This window comes from Zingiber officinale, chromosome 6A (assembly GCF_018446385.1).
Source record: "Zingiber officinale cultivar Zhangliang chromosome 6A, Zo_v1.1, whole genome shotgun sequence".
Lineage (NCBI taxonomy): Eukaryota > Viridiplantae > Streptophyta > Magnoliopsida > Zingiberales > Zingiberaceae > Zingiber > Zingiber officinale.
The window spans coordinates 127,738,233-127,754,051 of NC_055997.1; the positions used below are offsets into that span (position 1 = coordinate 127,738,233).

The window sequence follows — 15,819 nt, forward strand, 5'->3', positions numbered from 1 at the left end:
CGGCAGCCTCCGGAACCATCGTTGAGCCGATCCCGAGAGAGTGGTAAGAAAAACTCGGCACTTTACTCCATCTGTGTATTGATGGAGAGTGGCTGTGTTATCGAACTTACCTAGATGATCATCCGGGTCGGTTGTCCCATTGTACTCGCCGATCGTCGGAGGCACGTAGTGCTTGGGAAGAGGGTCTTGTAGAATAGCCTCCGAAAATTGACGATTGATCCGCTCGGGAGATGCGTCTGCTCGGGGGCTTTCCCTTTTCTGTTGTCTCGTCTTGGTATTTCATCCGAAGATGATCCCCGCTCTCGATTAGTTGCTAAGGCTTCAGGAGGAGTGCGGAAGAGAGCCCGATGGAATGACACTGTCGCTGGTGGTGCTTCCGCTCGGCCACTCGATGCTGACGTGGCTTGCTGCTCTGGCCGCTCGGCTGTTGCCTTCTGTTTTTGCTCCACAAGCTTGGCGGCCCTTATCTCGATCAGAGCGTCGAGTTCCTCGTTCGAAAGCGTCACCATGTGTTGTCGTCCAGCCTCGTCCATTGTTCCCGTTCGGATGCAGGAGTGTTCCCACAGACGGCGCCAAATTGATCCTGTCCAAACGGCTGACTCAACGGACACTGGGTACGTGGCGCTCTCTGGTTGCTGATGTGGGTCTTCGACTGGTCGTACGAAGCTCCGGCGACCCTGCACAGAAGTCGGGCCGGGAAGGGGTTCCCGGCGGCGACCCTCCGACGCTCAAGTCAGGCAAGCAAGTGATAAAGAAAGTGGCTCCAAAGCTCGTAGAATGCGTACCTCCGGCGAAGAATGAGGTCCTTTATATAGGGCAGCGAAGAAGTGAGTGTACACCTACCGAGGTGCACACGTGCCCATGGCCCATACTCCAGTAAGGACTTGTCAGTAAGCTTCCCTAACCCATACTGCTATAGTCTTAGCATGTCCTCGATGGGACAGCGGAATCCCCTGTCACAAGATTTGGAGCATGGCCCACACGTGAAACATACCTGCTGTCAGAAAAGGACGTTCCTTGTCCTTTTCCCCTTAGCTCCAAATCTGGCTTCTGGGCGGACAGCTCCCTCAACATCCGGTCGGACATATGCGGTGGTTTATTTGGGAGATCCTCCATCACGTGCTTTATGGGGACTATTAGCAGTGTTACCTTATGGCTTTGGCCGAGCGTGAGGTCCGCTCGGCCCCACGACCTTTTCCACTGAGCGCCGGAATCCTGATTTCGAAGGGCGCCTTTAACCATCAGCCGAATATCGTCCGGCCATTCCGCCCGATCGGACCCATCCCTCTCCGGGCGTTCGACTCCATCGGCCGGTCGGCCGTCCGGTCGGACCCGGCCCTCTCCAGCCGGACAACTGCCACTGTGACTTCCACGTGGCCTTGACTCCACAGGGCGGGATCCCCTGTTCTTACTACCGGATCAAGTGGTATGCTAAGACTCTCTTTGTTATTAAATGGTTAGTTATGAGGATAAAATGATAAATGTATAAGAATGGAATTCAATTCAAATAGATTCTAAATTAAGAAATTCAATTCAATTCTGTTATTCACTAATTCATTCCAAACATAAGAATTGAATCCTAATGAAATTAAATTCAATTCCTTCACTTAAGTTGTTTTCAAATAAGATGTTAGGGATTAATCTTTATCATTGTATTATAAGATACAACTATATATGATAAATTCTTCTCCGGAATTCCATATAATGGGAACTAATTTTTTTTATTTTATTCGTATGTTTATTTGTTTCCTCGATTATTTTTGTCTGTGAGTTTGTTTGTTTCCTCACCATTGTGGTCCAAGAAAGTACAATAAATCGAAATGTTCGGCAATTAATCTCCATAAATGGGTCGAGCATTTTCTTGCCAATACCTTGGCAGCTGGGAGGGGACGGTGCTCCAGCTCCAAAGCCAATTAGGGGCTCAAGTTGCACCACGAAAGGCGCACCATCACTTCGTTTTACTATCAGAGTTGCTTTTTTCCACGCACTGCTCTGCGGGCCAAATCAAATGGCTCCTTCTGCTTGGACAGTGTTGTTGGTTCGTGGGCGGTAGGGCCGGGGCACGGCCACCTCTCGTCTGCCACTATGCGCATGTGAATCAATGGGAACGAGCGCACAGCAGGCAGCGATACGGTAAGGTGTCAGACATGGCGTTGTGTGCCAAACATGGCGCACAGCTCACTAATCCCATCCAATTCCACCACTGCCAAACATTTAATTAAGAGAGGGAAGAAGGGAGTGCCTCTGCGTCTATAGAATTGTTTAGATCACTGACACAGGGAGAAGGACACAGAGATAAGATAGATAGAGAGGCGCAGAGGTCGATCAAAGAAAGAGGAGCTGTGAGACGAAGTAATGGCTGCCGCCTCATCGTGTCCTTCGTTCCTCTTCTTCCTCTTGTTATCTACAGCTCTGTTCGTCTCCGGCGAGGCTACTTCTCTCCTGCCGTTGGCTAACCTCGCTGCCCTCACCTTTGAGGAGGGCTACACGCAGCTCTTCGGAGACTCCAATCTCATGCTTCACGGCGACGGCAGGACCGTCCATCTTTCTCTCGACGAGAGAACAGGTACTGCGCCTCTGTGCCTTTTTCTTCCAATTCCTTTATTTGTCCGTGAAGAAACAGATTCAAAATGATGTCATCCTTGAACTTGGTTTAGGAGCTGGATTTGCATCGCAAGACCTCTATTTGCATGGGTTCTTCAGCGCCTCCATCAAGCTTCCCTCCGACTACGCTGCCGGAGTTGTCGTCGCCTTCTATGTACGTTTCTTTCTCCACAATTTAATTATAAAATAAAAAACAAAAACAAAATCCATTCGTCTGGTCTTTTTCGTGTAGACTGCCCTGTTTGAAAGCAATTTTGGCTCCCTTGTAGACTCGAGGATTTGCCTTTCCTTCTGTCCTTTGGCTTGCAACTATTCTAACTTGATCTTAAGGTCTCTAACGTACTGTTCGTGAACGCAGCTGTCAAATGGAGATTTATTCGAGAAGACCCATGATGAAGTAGACTTTGAGTTCTTGGGGAACATAAGAGGGAGGGAATGGAGAGTGCAGACCAACGTTTATGGGAACGGGAGCACTGCCGTTGGAAGGGAAGAGAGATATGGCCTCTGGTTCGATCCTACAGAGGACTTCCACCAGTACTCGATCCTTTGGAGCCAGCAGAGGATTATGTAAGGCTAAATCTATCTACAACAAACATTATATCTGTTCTCATTCTGATGATTTTTCTATCAGTCAGTGAAACTACTGCTGCATCTCTAAACTTTGGTGCTTCACTCGATGCAATTCACATTTGGACAGATTTTACGTCGACAACATCGCAATTAGAGAGGTGGTGAGGACTGAAGCCATGGGCGGGGAATTCCCTTCAAAGCCCATGTCCCTATATGCCACAATATGGGATGGCTCAACCTGGGCTACTTTAGGGGGGCGGTACAAGGTCAACTACAAATACGCCCCATACGTAGCCAAATTTGCAGACCTCGTGCTCCACGGCTGCTCTGTCAACCCTATGGATCATAGAACGGTTAGCCAGGGAGCTGATGCTGGAGCTTGTGATTCCATAAGATTGTCAACTGCCGATGAAAGAACTGCAATGGCGAAGTTCCGGAGGAAACACATGACCTACTCCTACTGCCATGATCGCGTCCGCTACCGATCACCACCAGATGAGTGTGCCATTGGCCCGGAAGCGAAGAATTTCCTCCCATCTGGTGAAGCAAAACTCAACTATCGCAGCCGCGGTAAGCGACATGGTCGCAGTTCCTTGGGAGCAGTCCTTTGAACCGCGGCAGGTATTTTGGCAGGATTCTTTTTGGTGTAACATGTGATTGGGTGCTGTATAGCAAATTTATTTGCAGTGTTGGTTAGATTCACATTGTTTAGATGGCATGCATATTTGTATCACCTGGTCGAGCTGTTCGAGCTTGTTTTGTGGGTCTATTTTGCTCATGAATGTGTCCTTATCTCCCTCATCCGCTGCTGTTACTGATATTATTATTAATTTTTTAATCAGGTATCAGTTTACATTGATTAATTCAGAGCGAGGTGCTCCAACGTCATTAATTATTCAAATGCTTATCCATTGTTAGTCTGGAAGGGGCCATTATGAAACTACCTAATGTGCTGGTTGGTCTAGCACAGGTCATTATGAGCCTACCTAATGTTGAAGCACTTGAAGGCTGATAGGTTACTGGGATGGTCTGAAAGCAAAGCATGATGCATTAGAAACCTAGGAATTATGGAAGCTAAGAATTTTTGGAATAGAATGCTCTCGGACAGCTGAATGATTCAATTGTGTCTAATGTTTACTGAAACAATTCCGAGCATCTTCCTCCAATATGATTCCGTTTACTAAAAAGTATTACTAAAAGATATTAGAATAGGAAAGATATTAGCATAGAGATGGGCAAAATATCGGTTAAAACTGAATATGAAAATTTAATTAGGAAGTTTATTTATTTATTAAAACAAATATCAATTTATTCAGTCTAGTTTTGGTTAAAAATTCATAAATGGGATAATCAAATTTCTACGCAACTTGATTGATTCAACTATTCAGTCAACTGGGCAATCAATCGATTCAATTAATTTTATTTTCAACTAAATTAATTGATTTTATATTTATTTGATTTTGATGATAAAATTTAGTCAGTTCAATTTCTCAAAAAAAAATTTGATTTAATCATTTCGATTTGTTGGATTTGGTACTTCAATTTTGAACTTTTGGCTCACCCCTAATTAAAACGGTGTAAATAATGACTCATGTTTGTGCTCTAATTTCAAACTAGTTAATTGATCTAATTAAAGTTGAAAATATTTTAATATTTGGGCCAATATACCAGTACAATCTTTAGGTAAAAAAAAAGTTTTTTATATAAATATTTTATAACTTTTAAAACTTACTAAATCAATCTAATAATTCGAGACAGTACAATTTTTTTAAAACTTTTTAATTAGTTGATATAGTAAAACTTTTAAAATTTATCAACTTTTAACAAGTTAATAAGTCTTAAAGATTGTGTTAGAATTAAGAATAATTTTAGAACTTGCAATGTATTTATGTTTGTTCTTTGTTATTTGAAATTATATATATATATATATACACAGAGGAGATCTCCTGTGGTTTTGTGCGGCGGAAGTTTAGCTGGACAGCAAAAAAAAAATTGAAAAAGACCACGTCAGTTAAGTCAAAGAAACGGAAGCAAAAAAAAAAACGCACTCGCGTTTTTTCCTTCTCCTCCTCCTCTCTCCGCCGAACCTTGCCGCCCCTAAACCCTAGCGCCGCTGGTCTTGCCGCGATCTTCCCTGAGCACCTCTAAACCCTAGCCTTTGCTCGCCTCAATCAGCCCGAAGCAAGCTCCCTCTCTCACCGCAAACGCTGCGTCGGGTCTCCTTCCCTCGCTGCGCCTCGTCGCCACCTACCTCTCAACCGAAGAGGTACTTTGCAATCTAGATCTTAATTTATGTATCTTCGTCGTCTGTTCTAGTTTTCGAATTCTTTTTAAAATTTTAATTTATGTATCTTCCTGTGTGCTTCACTGGTGTGGCGTTTCTTAGCATTTGATTTCTCTTCTACTAGTCGGAGTCATTAGTCCAATTAAAGCTTAGAGTCATTGCTATTTTAGCTGCATCGGTTTGGACAGTTAGAACCCTATCTTCCTGTGTGCTTCACTGGTGTGATGTTTCTTAGCATTTGATTTCTCTTCTACTAGTCAGAGTCATTAGTCCAATTAAAGCTTAGAGTCATTGCTATTTAAGCTGCATCGGTTTGGACAGTTGGAACCCAATGATGTCCATATGTACAATGGCATAGGAAGACAATGTTGCCCTTTTATCTCTTAGTCTCAACTCTAATCCCTTGATATTTATGGCTTTCTTTTAAATTTATTGGCCAATTATTTGATGTATATGCATGTCCTGTGACATTTAGCTGGAATTATATTGTGATTTATTGCATTTTCTGTTTACAGATTTAGTGGCCAATCTGAATCTTTGCAAGACTGTTATAGTAGAGCCATTATCCTCTGACAACTTTTGTATAGTTTCTGCTTATTCATCTAAGACTTCAATTCTTCAGAACCATTGTCTGTAGTTTGTGTATGTTTTTTTCGAGTTCACTCCTATATTGTGTAGATTTCTTCATTTTCAAAATTATCAAATGGGCACCCCTATAATGTTTTATGCTCAGAGGTATATATGCTCATCAAGATAACTGTGTAACAGAAGAGTAGTCCTACTTCATTTTTATGGTTGTTGGCCTAGATTCTTTGAACTAAACATAATATATAGTGTTAGTTCCATAACAAATTATCTAAGTTCTATTTGCTCGTCAATATTCCTTCTGCAAAATGTTATAATTTTTTTTAATCAAAGTAATCAAAATTTGATTATTAGGTTGCTGTTTCATGGCATCATCAAGTTTTAGCAGCATCGAAAATACAAGATTTCAACCTGTAATATGTAGGGACTGCGGACAAAGAACATTGGTGTGTGTTTCTAGATCAACCAAGAATCCTGGAAGACAGTATTACAGCTGCAAGCAACATGGATGGCAAAAGTGGGTGACGCCCGATACTAGTTCAACTAGTAATATTGAAAGTGAACACAATGCTTCTCATGGACATAACCCGAGAATAATCCAAGTACCGACATTCATTTGGATATCATTGATGGTGAACTTGATTCTCTTAGCCATAATCCTGATTGTATTGTTAATTAATCTTGTTAGTTAGTATTAAGTATTATTTCATTTTGTAATGTAACTGGCTAAATGTTTTCAATTCTGGACGCAAAATGATTTTGATAGTCGGTGTTGGAAACATTAAACATTGTTGCACTATAATTGTAAATTGGATACTTGGATAAAAAAACGGTTGCACTATAATTGTAAATTACTAGGGCAAAGACGAGTCGAATCGTGACCGTCGAGAAGGAATAGCTAGGGCAAAGACGAGTCGAATCGAGGCCTTCGAGAAGGTAGGGTAGAGGCGAAGTGATCCAAGGAATTGGATCAATCAAGTGATCAAGTGTTCTTCCATCTGTAGAGGAACTTCTTTTTCTTGGATGTAAGATTGTCGATGTTTAGAAGCACTTTTCCTGGCCCACCAATCTTGAAAGAGGTCTTGATTATAGAATCATTTGTGGCAATGAGCTTCCTATTCTTTCACACTCGATCACTGCGTATCCACCCTCTGCGTTAGGCAATGAGCTTCCTATTCTTTCACACTCGATCATTTTCCTTGCTCAGGCCTCCAAATGCAACTGGAACATGAACACAGCAGAATTGAGCAGCTTAAGCTCATCCAGGGCCTTCTTCTTGGAATTGATCGCTTCAGAATTGGATCGATCAAGTGATCGATCCAGATCATTTTTGTTCGAACAGAAAGGATGTGGATCGATCAATTGATCGATCCAGGGGGCTGGATCGATCAAGTGATCGATCCACATCCGAACAGAAAGGATCTGGATCGATCCAGCGATCGATCCAGGGGGCTGGATCGATCAAGTGATCGATCCACATCCATTCTGTTCGAACAGAATGGACCTGGATCGATCACTGGATCGATCTAGACCCCTGGATCGATCCTGTGATCGATCCAAACCCCTGGAATGATCAAGTAATCATTCCAGAATGGGTCACAAAACTGAGTACGCAATCATCAAAACTGAACAATTGAATCACATCGAATCAGTTCATCAAACTTTAAGAAAGACCAACAATTAAATCACTAACAAATTGGGAGTGACAATTAACAAGTATTCAGAAAAGAAAAAGTTAAACAAGAAAAAATGGAACCACCACAAGCTAGCAAATATATGCATTTGTACAACCGTTTTAGTTTACATAGTCAAAATTATTAGCAAAATCAACAACCAAAATGGTCCTTATACGGTTGAAGACCACCCCCAGTTTGATGCAGACACCTCAATGGATTTCAATGGAACTCATGTGTTTATGTCTTCTTCTGTTCTTTAGTAGACACCTCAATAGAACTTTCAGGCCAAAGGTGAGAATATCGACACAAGCTGGAAAAAAAAGAGAGGAAAAACTTGAATCAGATCATGTAGTCAACGAAATTAAAAAAAATAATTTGCAGTCAACGAAATCAGATCATATAGTTATTCTAGCCAATTCACGCAATAATGCATCAGTAAATCAGGCCTAAGGATATAACAGAGAGAATGATGTTACCGCGACACTTATTTACAAACAAAAAAAACAGAATTGAGAATTACAAGCAACAATAAAGATATACTAGAACGTGGTGTTTACTTCATTACTTCGAGGGGCAATAAGAGCTAGAGAATTATAGCAGTTTATTATAAATGAAATAGATGAATACCAACCATAGATAGTCTCAACATCCTAGCGCATGTTGTTAGAACCTGCAACAATAAAGATAATTTATTAAATTTATTTTCTTAATAAATAATAAACCACTATAATTTAACAATTTAAAACTTTGATAGTACCGGCTACAGATCCCAAATCAGGTTCATATGTGTCGTCAAGACTAATATGATTATTATCTTCAATTGATCTGATAATTGACACATTGTCATATACACAATATAATAAAATATAATAAAAATATAAAATTAATCGACACATACCCTTGCTGCAAATTGGGACAGTTACGCTTGTCATGTGATACTCCTCGATGTCTGCACCCACGACAAAGCCTAGAATTTGAGGTTGATTTCTCCTTTGATGATTTTAATCTCTTCCCACATCCCTTAGTTCTTACTGTAGATGGATCAATAATACCAAGACCCTCATCAATGGATTTCTTTCTTTGACTTCTATCACTGTATGTTGTACTAATGGTCATCTCTTGAATTTTGTTGTAGATATAATCAAATTGTTCATCCAAGAAGGTTGCCCTCTCATTACTTAAAGATGCATCATCAACTAATACTGAAGCTTTATAGGATAACCTCGAGTGCCTCGACATCAAATACCTTTCTGAATCTGGATCATCAATGAAATTTTGCTCCCCTAAAGTATATATTGCTCCAACTTTTGCATCTCGTGTCCATCGTTTGAGTATATACATATCAGGCAAAAGAAACACTTGGTTGATACGAAAAAAAGCTAACATATGTCTGCATGGAATTCCCTCGAATTCAAATTTTGTGCAGCTACATGATATGTAATCCCTTTTTTTGTCATGAGTGAGAACTCTTGATTTTGAGGAAGAACTACTTTGAAATCTCATTACATAGTAAACCGCTGAGGCAACTCCTGTAAATGTCTGTTGCACATAATAACTATGACTCTCGGTCATTTCACTTTGAAACTCCAACCATTTCTTTTTTGTGTATACATTAACCATTTAATTTTCCATTGGCCAGGTTGTCTTAACCTTGGGATGCTCATTCATATCAATATGATCTGCAACTAACTCATTGTGTCTTTGGTGTCTCAGTACTCTATTAAAACGAGTGATAAAATCCATTAATGAGTTTTTATTTGAGACATATTTCTTGAAAAATGCATGTGAGCCTTCAGATCTTTGACTACTTGACATTCCTGCAGAAAATACATGACTAAAATATACTGGAACCCATCTGTGTCGTAATTCATACATCAAGGATAACCAATCATTTTTCTCTAAATTAGCGAATTTGATAGTCTCTTCCCATGACTTTTCAAAATCATCAGGTGTTGTAGAATTTGTAATGACATTCTTTATGTTGTGATAGTGGTTTCGAAAAGTCAAAGGGTCTAATTTTTCTGGGAATTTGTTCAATATGTGCCACAAACAATATCTATGCACTGTTTGAGGGAAAACCTGTGCAATAGCTTTTGTCATAGCAGGATCTTGATCAGTGATGATAATGTTTGGTGCATCTTTAGGCATGGCTTCTAAAAACTTTGTAAGCAACCAAACAAACGACTCAGTTTTCTCATCACTAATAAATCCACAACCAAAAAGAATTGTTTGATGGTGATGGTTAACTCCTATAAATGGTGCTAAAATCAAGCCATATCTGTTGGTGTTATATGTAGTATCAAATACAACTACATCACCAAATACACTGTATGCCCTTCTTGATACATGATCAGCCCAAAAGCACCTATTAAATTTTTTATCTGAATCAGTCTTGTAATCAAAGAAAAAAGCTAAATTCTTTTCTTGCTCAGATGTAAAAAACTCAATCAGTGTTTTAGCATCAATACCCTTTTGCTCATCCCTAAGATTTCTCTCAAAGTTTCTAATATCTTTTTCTGTGCAACCTACCCACTCAGGGCCTCCATACTCTATCTCTAATAAGCGCATTTGTTGACAAGTTGGTACATTGGCTTGTGAAAACTGTTTTGTCAATGCTTTCTTGGCTACTGAAACGCTACGATGTGAGCGTAGCAAATGCACCTTTGATGGAGTCGAGAGCAGATGATTATGAGTTTCTATGAAGTTACAGACAATCCAATTAGGCCCCGTCTGTTTCTTAACAAATGCAATATTTGACTTACAACCCGTTTGATCCTGTCCGAATGCTGAATCAACGGACGCTGGGCACGGGGCGCTCTCCGACTGCTGACGTGGATCTTCGGATGGTGGCACGAAGCTCCGGCGAACCTGCACAGGAGTCGGGCTGGGAAGGGGTTCCCGGCGGCGACCCTCCGACGCTCAAGTCAGGTAAGCAGGCGGTGGAAAAAGTAGCTCCAAAGGTCTTGAACGCGTACCTCCGGCGAAGCATGAGGCTCTTTATATAGAGCGGTGAAAGAGCTCCCGCACATCCACCGAGGCGCATACGTGCCCGCAACCCATGCCTCGGTATGTATCTGTCAGAAAGCTTGCCTGATGCCATACTGCTACAGTCCAAGCATGTCCCTGATGGGACAGCGGAACCCCCTGTCATAAGATTTGAAGTATGGTCTACACGTGAAACATACTTGCTGTCAGAAAAAGGGGGTGTCCCTTGTCCTTTTCCCCTTCACTCCAGATATGTCGTCCGTCCGGCCAACTTCAGCGACATCCGGCCGGAAGTATACGGTTGTTTACTTGGGGAGATTCTCAATCATGTGCTTTGCGGAGACTGTTAGCAGTATGTTACCTGGTGGCTTTGGCCGAGCGTGCCGTCCGCTCGGCCTTCCGCTCTTGTCCACTGAGCGCCGGAACCCTGACTCCCAACAGGGCGCCTTGAACTATCAACCACCGGCGCGGTCGGCTTGCCGGTCGGACCCATCCCTCTCCGGACGTTAACACCGCCGGGCAGCCGGTCGGCCGGTCGGCCCCATCCCTCTCCGGACGGATATCTGCCACTTTGACTTCCACGTGGCGTTGACTTTACCGGACGGGGTCCCCGGTTCTTACCACCGGATCACTTGCCTCCCCTTCAAGTCTAGTCGAAGGAGGCGAATGGTCCGACTGACTGGACTGCGAATCTAGCCGGGCGGCTCCTCCATGCTACCATCCTCCGATTGGCTAACCGCAGAGATGGCCTTAAGCGAATTAACAATAGCACTCACCGGATCTCCTCGTGTTGTGCGCCAATCTTCGACATTAAGGTTGAGCATGCTTTCAATAAATGCTCCGAATGGTCGAATGCCACGTGGCGCACTGCCATCAGCATACGGCGGCGGTGGAATGGTGTTTTGATGTGATCGAAGCGATTCGAAATGGACGGCACGATGCACGCTTTGATTCCTGTGACCTGGATCCGACGGTGGAGGCCGCCCGGCCTCCACCCTATAAATTCTTCGTTTTCTTCTCTTTCTCTTCTCTGCCTCCGCGACTTCGACCCCTACCCCCAGCGCTTTGGAACTCCGGCGATTCCTCTTCTGCTTTCCGACGACCTCCGGTGCCTTCTTTCCGCTCCTTCTTTCTTTTTCGTAAGGTTCTCCCCCTTCCTTTCTTGTTTCCGGTGCTCTTTACATTTCTTTCTTCCGTTTTTGCTCCTGGATACTGTTCCGGCGATCTCTTCTTGTTTCTGTCCTTTTTCCTGGCCTCCTTCGCTCGGTCAATGGCTAGCTCTTCGCACCCCGAAGACCAGTCTCTCGGCCCATGGTACACCACCATGCAGTCCCGATTCAACCAGCGTGATTTTGATATCCTGACAGACAATTTCGAAATCCCCGAAGATTTTGAACTTCTGTTGGCCGGTCCTTCCGCTCGGCCGCACAGGCCACCGCCGGTCTGCGGTTCCCTGTACATCCTTTCATCCTAGATGTTTGTAATTATTTCGGTGTGCCGCTCGGCAGTCTAGTACCCAACACCTTTCGTCTCCTTTGCGGTGTTGTTGTTTTGTTTAAGATTCACAACATCCCCCTCCGACCGAAGGTCTTTTTTTATTTTTATTACCCCAAGCAAGCCGAACCGGGCACCTTTATGTTCCAAGCTCGACCCGGCTTAGTCTTCTTCAACAAGCTACCTACTTCCAATAAACATTGGAAGGATTATTTTTTCTATATCCGTATGCCCGATCGGGCCAACTTCCCGACCCAGTGGCAGGTCAGTTTACCCCCCACTCCCGAGCTGAAGAAATTCAAGACCCGACCGGACTATCTCCACGCTGCAAATATACTAGCCGGTCTGCGACTTGACATCAATAAGCTTCTTCAAGAAGGGGTGATGTACATCTTCGGCCTGAGTCCCATACGGACTCCTCTTCCGACCGGCTTCGGTAAGAACTTTGCTTAGGCATTTCCTTTAATTGCTAACTGATTTCTTTTCTTTCCCTTGCAGCGGATATCATCATGGATTCGGTGATGGTCGACGTTTTGAAGAGAAAGGCGGCAGCGCTAGAAGCCGCGGCGGCCCGAGAAATGGAAGCGTTGGGTATCCAGCCGGTCGGATCACACGAAGGAGAGAGCGGGACTCAAGCTGAGTCGGCCGCTCAAGCTTCTCAGCAAAACGTGGCCAGCGGAGCCACCCTCCCTGGAGAACCAACTGCCCCCGAGGAAGGTTCCGCTCGGGAGGAGGAGCAGCCTCTACAAAAGAGGCGCCGAGTGGAGACTCCCCTGCGGTCGGCTACCTCCGCTGTCCAAGCACCCGAGCGGGTCACTGCAACTGCTTGGGGCAAGGCGCCAGAGACCGAAACCATTTCGTCCGACCGGACGCCTTCTGACTGGGACGAGCCAGCTGCTCCAGTGGAGGCTACTCCAATCAGCACCCTTCCGCCCGCTCGCCACTCAGCCCAGCGCTCGACCATTCATTCCCAATTTTCTGCGCCGGCTTCTAATCCCCTTCCGACCGCCGGTCGGATGACCCCCGGTCATGGCCGCACGATTCGGGTCACTCTTCATCTCCCGACTGAAGAGCTGCTTCCAGAGGCCGACCGACCCTCCGCGCCCGAGCACACCATCACCTTGAAAGGGCCCCTAGCTGAGATGTGGGCCGATGCTCGGGCACGCACAGCGCTGATCCCTCTCTGAAACTTGGCCAATAGCCACATGCGGGAGGCCACGGGGGTAAGTTTGTAATCTACCAAGTTCTGTCTTCATTCCTCCCGATCAGCCAATAACAGCTTCTAATTCCTCTCGTCAGAGATGGGTAGAGGAAATCGCGGTTTCCAACCGCTTGGCCTTGGTGGATGAAGAGCTGCGGCAACTGAAGGCAGCGGTTGGTCCGTCCGGCCCTCAAGGACCATCTTACTCCGAGCTGCAGAAGGAGCTGAAGAAGGATCAAGATATGCTGGTGGCCGAACAGAAGAAAACAGCCAATCAGGCCCACGCCTTGGCCGAGTCCGAGCGACAAGTTAAGTCACTCGACACAAAATTAACCCTGGCCACGACTCGAAAAAATACGGCCATCTCCGATCTGGAGAAAAAGAACGTGGAGGCTCGGGGCCTGGAGCTGAAGGTAAAAGAGCTGATGGAGCAGCTCGACAGAGAGAAGGCGGGCCGCTCGGCCGACGCGGAAGAGCTCAAGAATCTGAACGAGGCCCTCACTGGCTCCCAGGCGGCTTTCAAAGAATATCAGGATGCCGAGCCGAGCCGAGTCGCCGCTCTACGACAGGGCTACATCCGATCGCACGGATTCTCGGAGAAAATCTGCGAGCGGATGTACACAGCCTTTGACTTGGCCATGACTGCCACCATGACCTATCTGAAGTCGAAGGGCCTTCTTCCGGAGTCCACTAATATTCCGGCCGGCGATCAGGTGGCGCTTCTAGATAACATCCCCAAGCCCCTCTACGATTATATCGAGTAACTTTTGTAATTTGGCCACTCAGCTAAATATGATCCCTTTAGTACTTAGGCCGCCCGGCCTAAGGTTTTATTTTTAATGCAATGTTTTCCTTTCGCGCACTTTATCCTTTTGCACTTTGTCCTTTTGCTAGTTAATATGTGTGTTGCCCGCTCGCCTATTATCACACCTCTGGCATTCGAAAGGAATTTTTGCGAAGTACTTGGCGATGCCCTTCCGCTCGGCTAAATATTTCGGACGCGTAACATTCCGCTTTGATAGCAGGGATCACTTGCTATAAGCCGACAAGAACCTTTGAGCCCTGAGCCGAGCAGAACGTAGAGTCGGTCGACCGATATTGGCGGCGAATTTCTCGGACACTTGCAGTCTTTTTTTTTAATCTTCCGCTCGGAGGGTTTATAGACGCCGGCTCGTCTCTCGATATTTAACGTCGGAGCTCGACGGTCTTCCGCTCGGAGGGTTTATAGATGCCGGCTCGTCTCTCGATATTTAACGTCGGAGCTCGACGGTCTTCCGCTCGGAGGGTTTATAGACGCCGGCTCGTCTCTCGATATTTAACGTCGGAGCTCGACGGTCTTCCGCTCGGACGTTTATAGACGCCGGCTCGTCTCTCGATATTTAACGTCGGAGCTCGACGGTCTTCCGCTCGGAGGGTTTATAGACGCCGGCTCGTCTCTCGATATTTAACGTCGGAGCTCGACGGTCTTCCGCTCGGAGGGTTTATAGACGCCGGCTCGTCTCTCGATATTTAACGTCGGAGCTCGATGGTCTTCCGCTCGGACGTTTATAGACGTCGGCTCGTCTCTCGATATTTAACATCGGAGTTCGACGGTTTTCCGCTCGGAGGGTTTATAGACGCCGGCTCGTCTCTCGATATTTAACGTCGGAGCTCGACGGTCTTCCGCTCGGAGGGTTTATAGACGCCGGCTCGTCTCTCGATATTTAACGTCAGAGCTCGACGGTCTTCCGCTCGGAGGGTTTATAGACGCCGGCTCGTCTCTCGATATTTAACGTCGGAGCTCGACGGCCTTTTTTAAGGCTAACTTCAATACAGCCGCTCGGCAAACCCATTGGCCATCCTTTAAATTAATTTCGCTTCCTGCATTACAAGGGTACGGGCGACCAAAATATATGCAAAAATAAGTTACATTAGTGCACCTTTCACCCAGCTCGGATAACGTACTCCAGGCCGAACGGCTCGGGGTCTTCCTCGTCAAGCGTTTGGCTCAAATATTATACCTCTGGCCGAACGGCTCGGGGCCTTCGGCATCGAGCGCTTGGCTCGGATATTGTACCTCCGGCCGAACGGCTCGGGGCCTGCCGATCAACAAGATCTGACTCAATTTCTCAACTCCTGAATACCCGTGGAGTGAGGTGGATACAATGTACTCGTCGAAATTTATCAAGGCCAGGAGGATGGCGATGTTGGTGCGGGGAGCATCCGACGATCGAACTCGTGTTTTGATAACGGCAAAAGAATTCAAAGTTAAGATGTTTTTGTAGTCTAACGAGTCTACTTGAGGATTTCAGGAAAGTCCTAGCTGCGGTTAGGCAAAGGGAAAACCCTAGGTGGTGGTAACCCTAGGTCATAGGGGGTGGTAACCCTATGCGGAAAGTCTTGGCAGGTCGATGGCTTCAGGCAAAAGTCCTAGGGGGTGG

The 15,819-nt window shown here is 45.2% G+C and overlaps 1 protein-coding gene across 1 annotated transcript; it reads left to right on the top strand.

The window, feature by feature from the left end:
* Window positions 1-2,107: 2,107 nt before the first annotated feature.
* LOC121998009 (probable xyloglucan endotransglucosylase/hydrolase protein 28) lies at window positions 2,108-3,975 on the top strand. The gene is made up of 4 exons (XM_042552723.1): window positions 2,108-2,566; window positions 2,658-2,758; window positions 2,963-3,171; window positions 3,302-3,975. Exons 1-4 carry the CDS (start codon window positions 2,356-2,358, stop codon window positions 3,783-3,785), a joined length of 1,005 nt encoding a protein of 334 aa, XP_042408657.1. The 5' UTR covers window positions 2,108-2,355; the 3' UTR covers window positions 3,786-3,975.
* The last annotated feature ends 11,844 nt before the right edge of the window (window positions 3,976-15,819 follow it).

Excerpts from the sequence above, each read along its gene's own strand:
- LOC121998009 (XM_042552723.1), top strand. The coding sequence starts at position 2,356 with ATGGCTGCCGCCTCATCGTGTCCTTCGTTCCTCTTCTTCCTCTTGTTA. Across the intron at positions 2,759-2,962 it reads GAGTTGTCGTCGCCTTCTAT|CTGTCAAATGGAGATTTATT; the intron begins GTACGTTTCTTT and ends TCGTGAACGCAG. Across the intron at positions 3,172-3,301 it reads TGGAGCCAGCAGAGGATTAT|ATTTTACGTCGACAACATCG; the intron begins GTAAGGCTAAAT and ends ACATTTGGACAG.